Raw genomic sequence first — 21,097 nt, 5'->3', positions numbered from 1 at the left:
AGGGGTAATGGTTTTAAAATAAAAGGGGGTAGATTTAGACTAGATCTAAGGAAGAAATTTTTCCCAGTGAGGGTGGTGAAACCCTGGCACAGGTTGCCTAGAGAGGTGGTAGATGCCCCATCCCTGGAAACTTTCATGGTCAGGTTGGATGAGTTTCTGAGCAACCTGATCTAGTTGAAGATGTCCCTGCTTATTGCAGGGGGGTTGGACTAGATGACCTTAAAAGGTCCCTTCCAACCCAAACTATTCTATGATTCTATATTCCTTTACTTTTCCAAGGATCAAATTAGTTCGTTTAGCAACAGCTTTGCACTGGGAGTTCACAGACAGTTTCTGCCCCACCTGCAGTTTTGTAATCACTTTTTCAGTGTCCCATCCTATAAATATGACCTGTATTCCCTGTACCTAGATTTATGACTTTGCATTTGTCCTTATTAAAATTTATCTTGTTCAAATGAAGCCACCTAACCAATTGAGACAGATCTTTCTATAGAACATTTGCCTTATTACTTGCCACGCCACCAATTTTTGCATGCTCTTCAAGTTTTAACAGCAATCGCTTTGTATTTTCTTCCAGATCATTGAAAATGATACTTAGGACTTAAGACTTAGATACTGGCTAGCCCATATTAGAAATACTGTGGATAGACAGGCATTTCTCCTTTATAGCTGAAGAGGAATGTAGAATATATTTATAGCAGCTATAGCTAATAACTAATTAATTGTTTTATAAATAAACTTTAACCATTTAAATACCATTAAGTTATTGTATTTAATACTATCTACCTCTCACTCCAGGAAATCAGCAATAATGTGGTAGCTCAGAATGTGGAAGTAAGCCAAATGCTTTATAGTCATGTAAGTACAATATATTAACCAATTTTCTTCTCTCAAGAAAAACTCTAAAGCTTGCAGCCAGTGTGCTCCTCCATTTCCATAAAATCAATTAAACTTTTGGGGAAGATAAGAAAGCCACATTTCACAGTCCTTTTTTCTAATAGTAGGATATAAGCTCCAAAATGTTATTTAAATTTTAAAACAGCCGTTCATTCTAAGCTTGCAGAAGGTTACTACATTATGATGTCCTTGCTGGACTGTGAAGAATGAAACATGACGCTAGAAAATGGTGTCAAGTGTCTTGGTTATGGGGATGGTGGCACCTCTGCCTCCTTCTTGGTCTGTTCCTATTGAAGGAGCTCCGAAACAGAGTAAGCTGAGGTAAGTCAGAGCTGCCATAGTCCTTTTTCCCTCCTCCTGCACAGAGCTGCATGTTTTGTACTAATATCAGCATTCACCTGTATCTGTGGTAAGCAGGCTTGGGGAGTTAAACTGGCTCAAAACTATGAGGACAGTGGTGCTGCTGCTGCTGCTGCTGCTGCTGATGCAGGAGCCTGGCCACCTCAGCTGTGCAGTAGGAGTGTGAGAACATGGTCTGAGCTGAGGAAGGTCAGCATCACTGTAAATTGGATTTAGTAGCCTGTGCAAATTTTTTTAGTTCTGTTCTGCCTCTTTTGTAAACTGGAGTCACATGATTTTCTAATTCTTAGACTGGCAGGACCTTAAAAAATATTTAGGTTTGTCTATTCCTGTTTTCTGCTGGAGTCCAATGGGACTTCCTGCTAATGATGGAATGGGCGAGGAAGGAGTTATTGACTCAGCTGCAACATTTCCTTATGGAGCTAGTGCCCACAAAATAGTTTGAATGTATAAGCAGCTGTAAGGAGAATAGATAAATCCTTCTTTATCAAACTGCACATTAATTTTTGTCATGCAGGCACCATCTTGATGATAATTAATTTTTTTTGTAATGAACAAAACCATGCTATGTGAGTAAATGTAGAAATTACGCAGAGAAGTGTGATGTAGTGGGCATTTACAAGGTGGTCACATGGATTCACAGATAATTTTTTCTACAGGTAAATGTTTTGAAATTAAATATGTGATGTTGTTTTCCATAGAAACATATACTATAAAAAGAGCCATTCAATCTGATTAAGCAGTTTAGATGCTGTGCCACATAATTATCTATCTCTACACAATACCTCAAGCTGTAACATGCAGGCAAGTCTCCCTTCAGTAATTTCCACTACTCCATCTCTTTAGAAATCTAAATCATTGGCTCTGCAAACAGAAGTATTTTCTTCATTTCTGTAACTACACCTCAAGTCACTTCCAGTCAGCTTTCTGTCTCCACACTTTCCCAAAACTCCTCTCAACTAGCCAAATCTTGGTATTGCTTGGAATGTCTTCCACTCTTTTCTCTCCTTTAATTTTCTTATGCCACTGACACTTTCAATTCCATCTTTCCTTTGAAAATAGTATCTTTTCCAGGGTTTGCTTAGAAATATTCTTCTAATTTTCTGCCCACCTCTCTGCTTAATTCTACAACATCTCTTTCGGTTTGTTGTTTTTCACACTGTGAGAATGCCAGGGGCTTCCTGCCTGTCCCGAAAGGGCTTTCCCTCTGCACTGCATCCACTGCCATTTTTGTATTGGTGATTTATTTCTGACCCATCTCCTGCAACTACTGACCTTTGTTCTCATCACCCATTTTGGTAGTCCTCCTGTCTTTACTATCCTCAGACTTTATATCTCTCCAGATCATCTATATATTGCCCATCATATTCTTTCAATCCTTTTACTGTCTCTTTCCATCTTGCTAAATTACATTGTTTCTGTTCATTATCTTCAAGTTTCTTCCACAGCTTTACTTTTGTCCTATGATCTTTTACCTCTCCTACATCATCAGTACTCTCTAAGCCACCCTAATGAAAACAAATTTGATGAGTGCTATATTTGTGCCTCTGCTGTGCCTGACATAATCATATCCTTGTTGAGACCAGCTATACAGGAAACTGCTCCCTTTTGCACATCCCTTCTAAAGCTGGTGTCAAGTTAAATGTCTCATGAAAATAATTAATTCATAATGTTCAGGGAAAAGGCAGTTGAGGATACCTGCATTTTCTTCTTTTTCCCTCTCATTCAATGTTGCTTGTCTTTGATTGTAAGTGCTTTGAATTTGGGATTGCATCTGCCACAAGTTACGAAAGTGACTAGCCCAGGATACAGATAATTTTTAGAAAAGATTCGCTTGACTTATGAAGAACAAAACCCATCATCATTGTAAAATATTTTGAATATTGCTACTTACTGTGTTTAGCGCATACAACCAAATAAGTGCTAGCTGCCTTCTCCAAAGAGTGCACTGTTATGCTGATTTTTATTCAAATACTTGAACACTCATATGATTCTTCCAATTTAGAATCCAAATAGGCATCATTAAGCCAACAAGCTCTTAAAGTGTAAATATCACCCAGCACCTCTAAGTTACCAGGCAGAAGACAACATTGTTCCTGACCATTGAAAATTTTTTCATCTGGGCACCGAAGGAGGGATAAAGGAAGGAGTGTGGCTCCTTCAAAAAGATCAAGTCAACATGAGAATGAAAAGTCTCTCATCGCATCTTGAACAGAGGGTTGGTGGGGGAGGAAGTCACAAGGTTCAAGGAGCCTACAACAAATTCAGATAAAGGATAAACCTCTTCAGGAAGGTCTCAGATGATACAAATCATCATAGAACTGGTTAAAAGTTACCTCCCTTGCTTACTTTACCTTCCATCACCCATGACTATGAAATAATTATAAACATATATTCAAATGGAGAGGGGCAGTCCAGGCATAGCTTGAGCACAATTAGCCTACTGTATTTGTGGCATGGAAAGATGTGGTCAACTTGCTTGTAGCAGGTTGGAGAAGTATGTGCCACCATACAGAGCAGCACAAACATGGCTTTTGTTGTCGTGCAGTGCAGGCCAGCAGCTCCCAAAGGAGAGGAGCCAGAAGCTTGCTGTGGGACCATCGGAAGGTCCCATCCCTCCACTCCAGTGAGGGGAGCAGGGCAGCCTGCCATCACCAGGCAGGGACACAGGGATGGGTTACACCCAAGGCTTGGCCAGGAAGCCATGCTGTGAGGGTGGCCTTCCCCAGGACTGCGCTTGAGGTACTCATTTGTGAGCTGGTGTGACCATGGCAGGAGCGTACGTGTTATCCACTGAGTCCCTGGATAGGGGCCCAGGAAGTCACTGCAGGACTATCTCAGAATGTACAGTGGGCAGAACTTAGGATGGATGGGTGGGATGTTAGGCACATTTTATCAACGACACTTTATTTTCAGGAGGGGAAAGAAAAGGGAGAATTTTGGTGTCATTTGACACCAAAGTGGGAGTTTGTGTCCTTAACTGAAGCTAGAAATTCTGGGACACTGAATGCATTGATAGATGTGACTAATTTATTTTTGAATAAGTCTTACAGAATCTTTCTCCCTTTGTTTTTTTTTCTGCTCAGCTGTTACCCTTCTCAGGTCTGGTCTGTGCTGTCTGTTCCAGCACAGAGACTGGTTCTCTCTGCAGCCCCTTCCTACCGGTTCCAATAGTAACTGGCTTAGTTAAAAAAGGCCTTTAGGGTATTTTCACCTACTGGTAAGAGTAATTGAGGCCTTGTGAATCCTTGTGAATGCACCCCTCTTTTTGCCTGCAGCAAAACCAGGCTCAGAATTTAGATGGAAGGAGGACTCTCTAAAATACTGTGTAATTACTACAGTAATTCACCTCTGGTAAACTACCTATGGATATGTGTGTAAAATGATTGTCAGTTAAGCCTTTCTTCATTAAAGCTCTAGTCATTTTACCTACCTGAGCATTACAAAATATAGTGATTGTTGTTAGAACAGGGACCTACACCGTGTGTTCTCTAGATAAGACAGGGATCTCTGTACTTCATATCTGTGAGCTACCATCTATGCCGTGGGCATGATAGAATACTAAATAGCAGTAACATATTTAAAATATAATTACAAGTATTTGACTACATTCATCCATGGCATAATGGGGCAGCTGTATTATTAGGCTGTCCTTAGGAAATTGAATTACTTTAATAAATGGAAATGGCTGTTATTCTAATGGAAGACTATTTGCATAAAATAGGCCAATGCTAAGTGACCAGCTGTTAAATAGGTGTAAAATCTAATCCCAAAGTTCTGGGTCAAGGATGCATGTGTTCTTGCCAAAGATTTTCATATTTGAGCACTTAGCATATATATAAATTTTTTGCAGTCAGAAGAAGCTTCAGGATTTGAAAGCTGCAGCTCAATTTATTAATTTTTCTTAATGAAATTTTTTATTTAAGAGCAAGCTAGTGATTGTAATTCAAAAAGCGCAACAATTTCTCTTAAATAGAAATAAAGAAGAAAAAGTCAGATGATGCAGCTTCATTTCATAAGGGAAATGAAGGGAAATGCCACTGTTGGACTTGTGGCATTTCTGAGATAACGATGTGTTTATTTCACTGTTATCTTATTTGATATCAGGGGCTTGGACATAATTCAGTGCAAAAGAAATAATTAAAATCTATCATAATCTTAATAACATATATATTCATTTTATCAACAGAAATGCAATGGGTCCATATCTTCCCAGCAACTTTCTGTACCTTATTGCAGCTGGGACTCAACTCGGACTCCTGTGAGTGCTCATTCTGTTTTGGAAAATAATGCCAACTCTTACAACACCAAAGCTTTTGGAAAGGCAAGATGGAAAAGATTTTATCAGCAAGATTCTTGGTTAGAAACAAGGTTGTACAAGTTACCTGAAAGACCACTTTCTGTAACATTCAGCCTTACATTCCCTGAGAAGGCTGTCAATAGTTCTAAGGCTTACATTTACCTACCTCCACAGTATGCTATGGAGCAAGAAGGTGAGAAGTTTTTCCTTTCACATGTTAATTTTTTAAAGAGGTGGATATTAATCACTTTACTGTTTGCCCACTGTTGCCTTTTTTTCATGAGGCCATGTTCTCATGTGACTTAACGTTGGTACTTTTTCATGTCCATTAATAGATTTATGCAGCTGATGAGCTACGTTATAATCTCTGTCTGTAAGCATAGTGCAGCTTGGTTTATGAATAACAAACACTAGCAAAACTGCACAGTGAAAAAAATCTTGAACAGGGCACAGTCTTGGAAACGTGTTTTTTTGTTGTTATTTTCTGTTTCTCACAAGTAAATTTTTCTGCCGAAAGCAGACGATTTGTGTATAAAATACTAATTTGCAAAAAGCTCCACTTTCCATCTGAATGGTATCTTTTCAGCCAACACTTTTTTATACTGAATATGACCCTTATTTGTTTTCCCACAATGACTCTTTGAGTCACTCTGATGTGGAAGAAAATGAAGCAAGATACCATGTGAATCATGTACTGTTCTGTGGCATTCATGTGATGGCATGTGATTGGTCCTGGTTTAGGCTCAATTTATTTATTCCATGATGTGGAAGGGTACTTCAATTTTTGTGAAGTTAAAGAATTTTTTTCACTGAAGACCCTGAACTCTGTATGTCAGAAGGGGACACATTCTCCCCACATCTCTCTGTTGATTTTGCTTTGAAGACCGCAATTTAATACCCTTTTAAACATGAATGTCCTGGCTTCGTGTGTTCCCCTGCCATCTGCTAAAAAAGAGAACTACTATAAGAATAGACATCATAGAAATATTTCTAGCATTTTCAGACCTACCCAGCTGATGAGTTTAACAACTTTCACTAGTTCTACTTGAGGTGAAACAAAACTCATATAGGATTATAAAAGAGCTGCTGGATGCATATCCCTGAAGGAAAATATCTGTAAGTGATTTTTCCTTTTCTGTAGAGCAAACGTTCAATCTATTCAACATTGAGAAAACTGCATTTTGGGGAAAATTCCTTCAACCTTTACTCCTTTGGCCTTGTCAAGTATTTGTTTATAGATAAAAGGAATGAAGACACTAAATACTGCAAGATATAAATGAAATCCAGCTTCCTGTCATCTTTAACCTACAGACTTTTATCTGTATTCTGTGCAGGTGGCCCAAGTCCCACAGTACTATGAAATTTGTCAAGTACTGAGGGGAAAAAAAGGTCTTTGAAATTTAATCATAATGTTGAGAAAGTCTACCTGGGAATTCTGAAGCTCCAGCGATCCACTTTTACATTTAGATTTGTTATTTACTTTTTTTCCCATGAAGAAAGAGTGTACCTACCTTTGGCGGATTGCACCTTATTTCAAATACTCTGAATCAAACCAACTTCTCTGTAATTATATATCCATATATTTAGAGACATAACTAAAACTAAATGTATTTATCTAAATTTAGATATCTAAATATCTTGAGTCAAACCACAGCAAACAGGAGTAGGTAGAGGAGGCTGATACTGTGATATGTAGATGAATATGTAACCACTTTGTAAAAGGTGACATAGAACTTGCACTGGTTCATTTCATTAGCTAAGTTTGGGCCCAGCAAGAAGAGGTTGACTGATACCTGCTATCTTATTGGTTGTCTCTAGGCATGAGAAAAAAGAGCATTTCAGGAGAGAAAGTGTCTAGGGCAAAGTTGTTTCTACAAAGAGAATCCCTAAGCAACAGAGAAGAGTGAAGAAAAGAATCTCTGAAAAAAACAAAAAAGGGGAAAAAATCTGAAATGTCTATTTTCATGAACTCATACTTTCTTCCAGTTTTGGAACACTATTCATTGACTTAGTAACACAACGATAAGTTAAATTATCTCCTTTTCTGTGTCTCTTTATTCTTGTACCAGTAAAAGTGCAAAATGGATAATATTAGCTCTTCTCTGCCTCAGTTAAAATTATAGTTCTCTAGCAGATAACGGGCCAAGACAGCTCTCTGAGATTTTACTCTCTCCCCTAAAGAAAGCTTTCTGAAATGTTGAATTATACGTACCAAAGTGAACAGAGATATTGGGTTGCACCTCTTTTAATAATTAATTTTCTTAGTTTGGGAGTCCTTTCTTCTGGAATACAAGGGTAAGATAGCTACAGAAGGGATAGCATGAGTGTAACTATATTAGCACACTGTGGTAAATTTTCATGCTCATCATGAAATCCCTGTTTCCACATGTTGGAGTAGGCTTGAGCTGCTACTAAAGTGAATGCAGAAAAAGTTCAGAGACTTCTAAAAACATAAGACCTCCTGAGTGTGTTCATTCATCTAACTGAATATTTCAGTAGATTCAATGCAATTATTAATCAGAACAGGATTAACACAGAATATGTGAGTAGACTCACTTTCTTTGCTATGTTTATAAAACTGTCCAAATTCCATTAACAAAACTTTTCCTTAAAACGATCAGTTTCATAACTTCCTATAACCTTCAGCACTAACCTTTTTTAGATACTTTTGAAATTAGATCTCCTGAGCCTTCCATGATACAATAAAAAATGTGTAATGCATTAGCATTGTATTTGTTTAACTGCATAAATAAAGGCAAGCAGATTTATTCATTTTAGCCCTTGGTAATGGCAGTCTTTCAGAGTCCTCTCCTCCCCATTATGTTTTTCTAAAGACACTGTTGTCTTTTTTTCTTAATGTAAGTGGTAAAGAGAAGTTTCCCAGGCATGCAATTTTAGTAGTATCTTCTTCCCTTATGAGTCATTACTGCTGAAATCAACACAACTTGAGATGTGCTCAGGAACTTCAGTACCTCTTTAATGTTTTCAAATAGTAACATCTGTGCATGTTTATGACTTCATGCTCTGCCTTAGCCTTAGTCTTGGCCAATGTTTCTGGCTGTTAGATGGTTGTACTTTTAGAAAGTAAGGTCCCTGCACATTGCAAGAAACAAGAGAATTACCATTATTGAATATTTCATTGAGCAGAACAGCAGCAATGCTGCAGAAACAGACCAGACAGGTTTGTTTAGAACTTGCACTGTATATTCAAAGGTAACTGATACGCATTCCCCTCCCGCCCCAGTCATGATCAAACCCTTCCTTTCACTTTCTACCTTAATTTAAAGACAAATAATGCTTCTGGATTTGAACACCTATGGATCTTCTTGCAGCCCCACTTATTTCAGTTTGCCATCTACCATAATGGCTGGCTGAGGAGAGAAGAGATACAGAGGGGGAGAAGAGACAGAGGTGAAGAAAAGGCTGGCTTGAAGATAGATAGTGAGAAAAGGAGAGAGCAGATCTCGGGGAACAGTAGTGACCTAAACCACCCCTCCTTTAGGAGATGGCTGAAAAGGAATGTAGCAATGGAAGCCTGTAACCATTCTTGCTTGTACTTATGCAAATGTGTATTTCTATAGAGGCTATATAAGAGAAATATCTTAAAGAACAATTACACATAGTCTTGATGGGACTTTTGTCGCTACCTGACACTATATCTTGCGCATTAATATCAGAATGGGTAATCCTTGAACAAACAATACAATGTGCTAATTGTCAGACATGAAAAACCAGTCTGGCAGGACTGCTGGTTTTGCGACTCTAGAGAAAGGGCAATTATAATAGATCGATTTCTGGAATGCTTTCAGGATAATTATCTGTGTCTGACTGTACTCCATCACTATCTTGCTCTACATCTTTATATAGTGTATTCAAAGTTTTGTGGCATTTAGATGTAGCAAATAAATGAGCTACCTTTCAAAGCTCAAAGTACTAATAAAACTGTGAAGTATGAAATGAAAGTGCCAAAATGTGAGAGAGATGTTGCAAACCTGCATGCAAAGAGGAAAGACAGTATCAGCTGGAAAAGCCATGGGATAACGCTAATATTAAGTCTTCTTATAAAAGATCTGTAGCTGGCATTTGGAACAGTAGTGTACTGCATGCCGGAGAAGTTACAGATGTCCTGTAAAGCCTTTCCATGGACTTGATGCATAAAGAAATCTTGAAAGGTTTGTGCCAAAGAGAGAATTTTTCTGCTTGGTTTGAAATTCGTATTCTCCAAGGAAATTTCTCTGTTGATTGAGGAGCTAATGACAGCTTAATAATCACAAGAACAAAGGGACTGAAAGTTGTACAACTCAGAGGAGAATGGGTTTAGGCTCATTCCGTTTAAAACAGAGTTTGCAAAAAGGCATAAATGTATTGAACACAAAACTGAGGAAATGGCCAAAATAAAGAGAAGATCAAAAACAGCCTGACTAACTCCCCCTCTGGAATATGTGAATTTACTTACGGCACTGAAACTAAAAAACTTTAACCTGTGTTAAATCAACATGTACACATTTTAAATGCAAAAGAGGAATGATCTTTGATTTCAAAGTTGTATATTGTAAAATACAATGTAAATCAGGGGGAACTTTATATTCCTAAGCAGGTACAAATCAAGACATCAGCACTGCTACTGGGTTTGGCACTCCATCTGCTAGAGGTACATGCTTTCGTGGTATTTTTGTCTGTCTGATACTTGAGCGTGGTAAGACTATATGGGTTATTGCCAGGCAAATGGGAGTGAGCTGTTACTGGGTGGAAGTTGCATGCGCTGCATTGCATCTCCTGCAGTGAGGTGAGAGGAGTTCACAGGATGAGTTGGAATTGACTGATTTCTGAATCCCCCTATATTCTTTACTGTCAAATTACAGTTCACGCTTTGATTCCACTTTGTTTTACTGAAATTAAGTGTTTTCTCCCCACTGTTTTGTTTCTCTCTGAAAACGATGAGTGTTTGCAAGAGGGAGACTTAAATAATGATCTGTTCGCCAGCGTGCTGAACTGGCATGGGGGGGCTTGGAGAAAGGAGTGTCTTCAGTTTTACCTCGCCCATAGTGTACTGTTGTATGATTACGTGGGTATTAAAAAAAACAGAAAGCTTCCAAATTCATCTGTCTGTGTGTATGAACACAGCACAAAATGTAAAACATTTTTAAAAATTGTAATATGTTAATTTGGGGAAGTGAATGGGATTTAAATACAGAGGGAATATTTTTATTGTTTAAGGAAAGCTTCTGAAGGGAGCAAGGAGGAAGGAATGGTGCTAATAATGTACCTGTTTGAAGGCTATTGAATGTTTTTGCTATCTTTGCTGCTTCTAAAACAATTGTTGTATGTGTACTTTCCTAATAAGATCTTTCCTAAAGCAATTTTTATGCTTAAAAGTGGTTTAGTTTTCTCCATGCTTGTGAATATAAATCTATGTGGAGTGTGTGGTCCACTTGCACAATGGTTTGGAGTCCAAAATTAAATGCAGAGTGACATTGGAGAAGATGTCTGTTTGCAGTATGTGCATATGTTTGTAGTTTTCCTGAGAAGTTTCTCATACTCTTGTACAAAAACATGATGACTTGGTGTCTCTCTTGAGCTGACTGTGCTTATATGTATAGAAATATATGTATTTTAAATCTTTGTTATATCACTTGCCTTTTTCATAGAGAGAATAAGTATAACTGAGTTGTCTGGGATTGACTCTGTGAGTGGCGCTTTGGAGAATGAGAAAAAGGAAAACTTCTCACCTCTCAGGTAAGACCTGGGGTAATTGACTGGACTATTAATTGTTTTTCCTCTCAAAGCCAAATAAGAAGTTGACTCTGCCTTTTTACAGGTTATATGTTATATTTACTGTAAATGTCTTATTGTAAATTCTTTGAGAAATTATAAAGTTCTACAAAATCTAGGAATAAAAGTTCTGTTTGATTGCTTGTTTGCATTTATTTTTATGGAGTTCACTATAGCCTCTTCAATATATAGATTATTCCCAAGATCTCACTGAAAAAAGCAGGGTGAGCTATATTTCCAATGGTATACTTTAAAGACTTTAGTTCTTATAGTAAGAAGAACTGAACCTTCCTTTTTATATGGATAAACTTAGTAGTTTAAACTCCTGATTTTTTTTTCCCAGTGATTTTAGTGGTCAAACTTGTATTTACATCCTGTGATGTCTGGTCAGGCCCTATACCTAAACTAAAGCACTACTGAAATGTAGTAAAACACTACTGAAATGTAAATAAAAAAAAAAAAAAGCACATGTATCACTCTTAGAGTACATACTTTGCCTTTCTAAAACAGCAGTTATGCAATAACCTACCATATGTACAAAAAGAACAAGATTTTTGGTTGCCTCGACCTAATCAAGGTGGTGATCTTTTACAGCAGCTGAAGATCAGACACAATTCTGCTCCCCAAAATCAGCCTTTCCCTTTGTTCTGTTCCAATCAGCATGGCATAATCATTCTGTGGCACATTTCTCCCTTGTGGTAGCACCACCTCTTGTGAATCTGCATAGACCTGGGCTGCGCAGCTCTTAACTCTTTTGGTAAGTATTTACTCATGGCTGCAGCCCATGTGGTCTGATGAGACTATGTGTATGCCCACCCACCAACATGAGTAATGGAGCACACTCATGGGTATTTATTTGCCATCTTGGCTGATACTTTGTGAGATGATTCTTCCCAAAAGCTGCTTTATGGTTTTGATAATTTTCAAGTTTTCTCAAATATCCTTATTACCATTTCAAACACTTTTCTAATAATGCCTCAAAACTAATGACAATAGCTTTCTTTTATCATCTGAATTCTAGCATGTTAAGGAACATTCTTAGTGGAACATTTTAAATTCCAATTTGAGATTAAAATATTGTTAGGAGAATATAGAGATCTAAGTGTGTAGTTTTAGAGACTTATCATTTTATCTCTTTAGCAGGGCAATTATATTTGCCTTGCATGAGCACAATGAAATGGCTGCTCACAGAGAACGGTTTAGCTGTATCAGTGAGCTTTGGCTGCTTCTTTCTCCATATCCTCGAAGGAAGGCAAAATTATAGCTTATGAAAGACCTTTAACTTGCTTGTGCTTCTATCCAAAAAGAACAAACCGTAATACGTTTACTAAAATGTTTATTTGATGATTTTGAAGGGTTTCCACTGTTCAGTATCCCCTCTCCATTCCCCAATTCTTGTGTGCACCTAGATAGAGAAGTGGAATCATAGTGAGGGGAGGAAGTAGGGAGTAACAAAGACAGACGACCACTATAAAGCAGAAAAAGCAGAGGGGAAGTATGGCTATGTGCAAATGGATTTTGCGTTGAAGTCTATGATCCTGAACTTTTGGGCTTCATTTTTGATTACTTTGAGGTTACCTGTACCTTTGTGACAACGTTTTGCAGACATGTTTACTGGAAATACTTGTATGTGCCTGTTACAATTTCCCACACCTGTGTTTGCATTTGAACCTTCTTAGGTGTTTTCTAAGTGAAAAGAGTAACATGAACACATTGCCTAGCAACTTTAAGGGCAGGCGCACACACACACTGCAATTGTATGTATCTATTGAAAAGCAGAGACCTGGCTGAAAATAAAATTGATAGTGGCCCACCATCATCAGTAGTACATGAACGTGAACCCTAAACTCAAAATCAATGGAAAATCCTATTCAAAATTTCTCTTTTGCCTTCTCTTCAGGTTCTTAACATTCTTCAAGAATTCGAGGAAAGCTCAGTTAGTCTTCCCAAATCCTTGTGATTTTATGTAAGGTTCCAGTGGGTGACACTCCCAAGAAAAAATAAAATATAGCTGTACTTGTGATTTCATCTTGTGTTGCTTTCAGTGTAACCTCTTTTCAGCCTGAGTGTCCCATGTAACCTTTTCTTTACACTTGGAATTTACAAACAACTTAAGATCAGCCTCCTGATCACTCCTGAAGTATATTATAAAAGAACATAAGAGATTTAAAACTAAGGCATATAATCTGGATTTCATTTTTGGAAAGTGTAACATATCTTAGTAATAAAGCAGAAGTGGGCACTATGCTTCTGGATGATAACTCTGCTTGGTGGGTGTCACAGGGTATTGGGGTAAGCAAAATGTTAAATACCTTTAACACTGATGAAATCTTATAAGCCTCTAGTAACTTTCTATACATATGGTATCCTAGATCTTGATGAACATGAATTTGGCTATTTAAAAAAAAAAAAGGCATTCTTTACATGATGGCATACTTAAATATCAAACTCAATTACATACATGAGTTGTGATAGTGATTTCCTTTCCATGAATTTTCTGTTGATCTTTTGATAATATCTGGATCCTTGTGACTATGGTTGCACAACAGGTGTGGGAAAAAGTGCTAAAATTTTAAAAGCACTTTGTGTTACTGTTGACTGTGGCAATTCTTGATAGTCTTATTTCTAAGCCAGAGATGAAACTGAGCTGTGCATATCCCATAGAGGCTCCTTGTGGCTCTTAGTTCTTTCACAACAGTTCTAGAAACTTGCCATGGAAACAAACTTGTTACCTGGGATGAGTATGTTTTACATGCCCAACTTTATGCAAAATTAACCATAGTTAAGCAGCTAGGTTAAAACACATCAGAAAAACTTATTTGTGTTAATATAATGTATTTATATATTTCATGGAGACCAACAGCACAATCTCCATGACTGAATTAAAATTCAGCAAATGTAGCTGGTGCTCAATGAACAGTGAGTAGTTTTCAGTAATTGAATTTTCAGATAGAATATACTTTTATTTCTGAAAATTACCCACCATGACAGCTACACACCACATTGCTTTAATGGTAAAATAAATTAAACATCTGGAACTGACAGAATTACTCCACAGAGCAACCCGTGAACAGACGAGCAGACAGATTGTCATGACTATGAAGAAGCAAAAGCCAGACTAGCCTGCTCCCGCCCATCCAAAAGAGAATCAAGCTTCATGGAAGTCATTCTCCTTGTCTCACTGACATCTCTTATTCACATAACAGGTACAGCATATCTGTAGGCAATGCCAGTTACCCAATCATCTTTACCTTTACCAATACAGACAAATTTGTCTTTTGCAGTGCTATCATAGAAAATATTTGTTCACTTTCATTCTTTGACTTCCATAACCACAATACCAACTTGAGTGGCAGCTAATTACAGTCACAATGACAGAAGTCATTCTGTGAAGAACTAGAATGAAGCCATCAATTTGTTTCTTATTATCACAAAGCAGTTTTTAGATTGTAATGACTTAAACACATCTAATAAGAACAGCAACTTTAGAAATTAAAAACTCTAGCATTAAAAAGTCCCCAACCCAAAAGCCAGTGTTTATTCAAATGGTTAATTTTGGCTTTTAAGTGTTTAAAAACATACTTTGAAGTGATACTTTACACAGTATGAGACTGTAGCTTACAATTTAAGCTCCTAAAGATAGAGAAAAGATAAAATTTTGTTTTGTTTTTATTTTTTTAAAGCAGATCCTTGGATTTACCCTGTGCTTCTCCTAGACCATACGGTATTCCTAGGTTTCAGATCACACACAAAGGTAAAGAGGAGTAAATTCTGTTCTGGTATAGAGAGTAGATGTAATCTGATTAACCTGCACTGCATATTAAAGAAGAAAATTTAACTTGAGTTTTTGGAAGGAGAGGTATTTTTTAAAAATTCCTCATGTTGATTGTATTTATAACGTTCTGCAAAACTTCAAAAGGTTTACAACATTGATGCTAAACAAATTTAGATTTCTTTTTTTAATTTCAGACTTTTTTGTAAATCCATGTGTCTCAGGGACAACATTCCATATTTATCTCCTAATCACCTCCTGCTGAAAGTACAACCTCCCCTCCTACTGAAGAGGCTTTGCTAGCTTACTTGAAACCTTTATGCTCTGTCCTTCAAACCCAAATTGAAATGTGACTGTCTTCCACTGAGCTATTACACGTATTTCTTTGTATACATGACTATGTACCAAGAACTTGGCTGACTGTCAGTACTATTGTCAAGTCCCATTGTGCCCCCTCCTGTCTTGAGCAATTCTAGCATGCATCAAATCCCTTCCAAACCTTACTTGGATACTTGGGTACCCAATCACTGTCAATCCAAACAACAGTCAAATGGCCTGGCCACCCTCTGTCCCCCCAGGGATTTAGACACTGGCTTGAAAGCTTGGCTGATGGTTTTCCCGTCAGTCAGGTTTCCCCATCAGGCACTCGGGTGTAGCTCTGGTCTGTGATCCTGAGACTTAACACCTGTTCCTATCTGCTCCAGCCTTGATTCTTGATCCTGACTCTTGGTTATGTATCCCTCGGTCCTGCCTCCTGTCCCAACTTGTTCTTGCTGCCAAACAATTGGCCTAATTCTGCTCCAGCCTTCTTTGTTTGACACCATCTTGCAGGATGGATCTCGTAACCCTGAGCTGAGTCTTCTCTTTGCCAGCATTGACTGCTTGAATCCTGACTTTAGTTTGTATTAGCTTTTCACTGGCCTAAGCTACTGTAGTATAAGGGCCGGCTGAGAGCCTGAACTCTTATTCCTCCATGGAAACTCACTAAAAATAATGTGACTGAAAAGAGATCTGCAGTAAAAGCTCCTGATGCATAAGTGGAGACTTAATGCTTTTGAGACCTAAGGAACTTACTCAGTTCCATCTCTTTCAGTCAAAGGGCACTGAGAAGTAGATAAGAAGATTTGACTCTTGTGAATATAAGACACTTTTCTGACCTGAGTTTTCCTTGATAAACAGAAACAATAACAAAAACGTGTTTGCCATATATGCTTCTTAGGGCTTTCACAGACCTAACTGGGCACTGAATCATGATAGTCACTAAACATTTTCTTAATCTACTGCACTTAAAAGTCCCCAGGTAGGCTGTTGCTAGAAGCAAAATGATCTGTCTGCTCTGGTCGTCCCTTTTTCTCTGCACTCTATAATCTTGGTGTAAGGAAATGTAAGGCTATGAAAAGCCAATGGATTCTGAAATGATCAGGTACTGAGAATGAGTTAACATCCATTCTGTCTTCCAGTGCCTTCTGTTTAGGTCTTTTACATATTTCAAAATCTAAATTTTCATGCAAGCAGACAAAAAAGAAGTGATTTTAGCTACTATCAATAGGATACTGCTGTCTCAATGAACAGGAATGTTTAGACTATATCCACAGTGTGTTTTTGCAAATATTGTTTAAAAAGGCAAAGAAAGGCTCTGGAAAACCTTTATTTGATTGTTCTTTAGGATTAAATTGCAGCATGACAACTTGCCTTAAACTTCCTCAGTGGCAGCCTATAGTTGTCCACCCCCGGATCAGATCAGTCAGGGAGCTAGCTCTCAATTACCGCGTGTGCTTTGGTCCTCCGTTCATTACAAGGAGGAAGCAATCTGTTACAGTCTATTCAGCGCAGGATTACTTTTCCTTCCTAGCTGGTCCAGGTCTGCCGGCCAACAAGGCCAGGTGTCCTGCTCCCACCACTCATGCTGTGCACATCGCTGTATGCGATGAAGAGTAGAAGCCTCTGTGGAGTCACTGAGAGACCTGTGATGCTGTTCAGTGGAACACAAAGATGTGAGACAATCTTGCAAAAAATTTTAACTGTGCTTTTTAAAAGAGGTAGTTGTTTTTACTTTGTGATAGTCTTCTGTTTGGGTCTATTAGTCAGAAACATATACTCTGGTTCTTTGAGCTGATAGATGTGAGCGAGCCCTAGATGTGTGCAAATTTCCCTGTGTGAATGCTGGCAGATTAGATTGCAGTGCTGGGGTCATGAATGAAAAGAGAGAGGAACATAATTTGACAGCATATTTTAAAACAAAATATCTGATTATTTTATTGGTACTACCTGTACATTTGTACTATAGGTAGAGAAAATTGAAGCTGAGCATCAGCTCAGCTGTGATATGATGTTTGTTACATATCTTTATAAAAAAGCCTCCTAATTATATCCTTGCAATACCTGCAAAAATATTGATTTCAAAGAAAAAGTTAAAACCCCCCTGCTGTTTAATGCTTTTAAAGCTTTTAAGTCCATGCATTTGTAAAAATAGGATTTTTAAAAATATACTAAAAGAACACAAACTGCAGGTTATCCCTTTTTTTGAGATAAAAGAAAGCTTAGTGGATTTTATCATTCAGAGCTAGGAACTGATAAATAATGGCAAAATGGCTAGGAATATGCAAGAAAAATATGTTTTCTAATAATTTATTCAATGATTAGTGCCAACATTCCTTAAACCATATTCAAGCAACTGTCAAACTAGCTGCATACCTAAGTCTTCAGTAAAAACCAGTAAATTATTTGATTAAAAATGTCAGGATTAATTCTAAAATGTTTTTAGCAAATGACATTAGTCCAGCTGTCTTGTAAAGTAAGAGGACCAGAGCTTTTTGCATATCTCCTGGGAACAAAACCTGACTAATTCTGTAAAAGTTTGTACAGATTTGGTTGTATTCCTTTGAGTCTAAACTGCATATTAAATTATGAATTTTGTCATTCCTCTTGTAGGAGAGGCTTGATATGCTGTTAAAAAAGCTAAATAATTCATTCAATTAAAAACATGAGGCAAGAGCTTTAAGGCTGTGGGCAAACATCAATTCTTACACGTTAATATCAGTGTTTGTGTGTGTATCACTAGGCATATGTAAAAATACATACGAACTCCTAAGTTCTACTGATCCACTTTGTTTACAGTTACAGCAAAGTGGATACAGATACTTTGTTGATAGTACAGAATGGATATGATCTGTTTATTTGTTAATGCCAAACAATTAGCAACCTGCCTTTTTTTAAACATTAATAACAAGAATAACTCTCAGTAATGTTCTGTGAGCTTATTAACATAGCTCCTTACAGTATTTCCATGACCCTATTAAGGTTCATACTACCATCTTGCATGATGTGGAGCATATTTTTGTCAGTATTTCTTGCTGGCAGTCTTCCTCCAGGAAGACGCTGGAGAGACATTCCACAAGAGCAGAAGTGTGCAAGTGAGGAGGGGCTGAGTGAAGAGGAGTAGAAGTGCCTCTTTTGCTGTCTTCTACCCACCTTTGTTGAATGAAGTTCATATGAGTAATAGGATACAGAGGAACTACATGGGTTTAAGGTAGTGTAAACTGTGGACTAGCCCGGATTCTTTTCTTCTGGTAGTCCACTGTGGCCTGCTAGAACCTAAGGAGTTTGCAGGTTCACCTGGAGCCTGTTTTTCATTCCTCCTCCTCTCAGCAAAAGTATGAAATCTTTTGAACAGAACTTTGAGGCTGGTTCTTTCCTTTTTATTTGCTGCTATAAATTATTCCTCGTATAAAGGCAATAGAATTTTTTTCTTTCAATGAGCTAGATAGCTAAAGATGTGAGTTAAATCAAGGGTCTAGCTTTTCTCTATCAGCCAAAACCAATCCAAGCCAAAGAAGCTGATGACAAATATGTGAGAAATCAAACATATTTGATGGTAAGGAAGTAATGCCAGAAACCTTGCATTGACTTGGTTCATCCTTATTCATGAACAGAGATGAGTCACAATCAGGCACTGGCTTGAACTTAGTTCAGCTTTTTCATTCTGTTGCCCACCTCTATTTCTGTTATATGGAATGATGGTTTTCTAGCAGAATACAAGGAGGCAAGTTGGAATTCAGTTTTTGTCTTGTAGGCTGTTTTGAGGTTTCTTGGGGTTTTTTTTGTTGTTTGTTTTTTTTTTTAAATATGCATATACTCAGCAAAGAAAACTTCAGCTTCAATAGCTGAAGTTCCTCTAAGTAGCTGAAAACAGAGCATCATAATGGAAAAACGTTGACGAATTTTGATGGGAAGGGCTGGTAACAACACTCATGTTGCCCACTCCTGCAAAAGCATGGTTGAAGAAAGACTCACTGAACATATTAGCAGCACTCTCAATGATGAGTGAGGTGGTTCAAATAAGCCACCTGATTTATACTTTGGAAAAATACTTCTATGATTGAACCACTTGCAAGACCACCCATCATTTATGGTTGGACTTACTCAATAAAGTAATACTGCTCTCTCCAGAACAGCTCATCCTGGCCAGCAAAGCCTGATTCAGATTCTTCACTTTTCTTTCAATGAGCTGAAATAGCGTGCTTTTTCCAAGTCACTGTTAGTATATGTATTTTCATAGTTAGGGTATGACAGACCTGGTATTGGAAAGAAAAAAGAATCCCAGAAGCCATATATCTATAAATATTTGCCAAACCTATGTTTTCTACATATAGGTCCTATATGAAAAAATACAGTAATATTAGCACTTCTGAATGCCCTGATGAAAATTAGCTTTTGCAGTGAAAATCAGTTTTCCTCCCCTGGTTTAACAGATTATGCTAATAAGAAATCTGTTTTTTGAATGAAAGACTTGGTGCAATAGAGGCCAGAAACTGAAAGGCCAAGTGTTGGATGGTACTGCTTTATCTATGACAGCTGAACAGTTTTAAAAATATGATCTTCAGAGCTGAAGGACTGCCAAAGCTGGAGGCCTTAGTGTGTTGCTCGGGCTCACTACTAAATAGGGATTGCAGAATCACACTCTTGAGTTCACTCAGTGTGAAAACACTTGCATCCCCTTCTTCCTCTATAAAGAGACATTGGCTAGTTGCTGAGCTTCAGCAGCAGCATAAGTCTAGCTCTAACTCCCTTTCTGTGTCATCATTTTAGGTGATCTGTAGTCAGCCACACCTGGGTAGAATGGAAGAAATCAAGGCAGGGATTCAATTTGAGTCCTCAATATAAATGGGTTTTTAAGAAACAATCAGATTACTCCTGTCAGCTTCAGGCACATTTACCTATTTTTTTTTTTTTATTGTGTAAGAGGAATGGACAATTTTTCTGTCAAAAAGGAAAAATAGTGTCAGAGGAAGAGATGTTAACCTTTTTAGACTCCAGAATAACTGGTTTCCAGTTATGGGCTCCTAAAATGGTGGGGCTATTGGTAATCAGCACTATTACAAGTATGACTTCATACCATCTAGCACAATTTGTGGGGGTTATGTTTTATGATGGCTTACTTCCATCTTACAACAGGAAACTCTGGAACTGATTATTTTTCTTGCTTGATTCACAGTTCATGGTCATACATCTATCAGAAAAAAGCATACTTGTCTAATAACATGAAGATACACAACTGATGGGACTTTTTCATGGGAAAGCTTGTAAAACATTTCATACCATAAAGGACAGTGTTAGCTGGAAATAAGGTTTACAGGAAAGAAAGGAGAAGAAAGAGCTATAACACTGCAAATAAACACTGCGTTTTCAAATACAGCTTGAATCATAAAATAGAAAAAGGTGAGGAGATTTCACTTCCTAAGACAGCAAAACAATTTGACCTTTACAAAAGATATTCATACTACGTATTGCTCAGGCCCTTTGATGCTTTGTTGATAAAATCAAAAGCTGTTTAGAGCAAATTAGAATTAACTTGATTTTGAAGCAATTTTAAAAATGGGAGCAGTTTGCAGCAGTGGTAAAACAGACTTTTGCTCTCCCAACCAAGGCCATAATTGTTTGAACTACAGTCTTTATTCTTTCCCCGGTTTCTTCTGACCCAGTATTATTTCTTCTTC

The 21,097-nt window shown here is 37.7% G+C and overlaps 1 protein-coding gene across 1 annotated transcript in view; it reads left to right on the top strand.

Moving 5' to 3' along the window:
• Positions 1-1,110: 1,110 nt before the first annotated feature.
• IQCM (IQ motif containing M) overlaps positions 1,111-21,097 on the top strand; it is a gene marked incomplete at both ends in the record, with an annotated part of 111,313 nt that continues 91,326 nt past the window's right edge. The window contains 4 exon segments of the mRNA XM_081999612.1: positions 1,111-1,176; positions 5,447-5,750; positions 11,206-11,293; positions 15,016-15,093. Coding sequence (XP_081855738.1) covers positions 1,111-1,176; positions 5,447-5,750; positions 11,206-11,293; positions 15,016-15,093 — 536 coding nt within the window.

This window comes from Phaethon aethereus (genome assembly GCF_964289735.1).
Source record: "Phaethon aethereus genome assembly, chromosome: 4".
Lineage (NCBI taxonomy): Eukaryota > Metazoa > Chordata > Aves > Phaethontiformes > Phaethontidae > Phaethon > Phaethon aethereus.
This window is presented reverse-complemented; position numbering and strand designations above follow the sequence as displayed.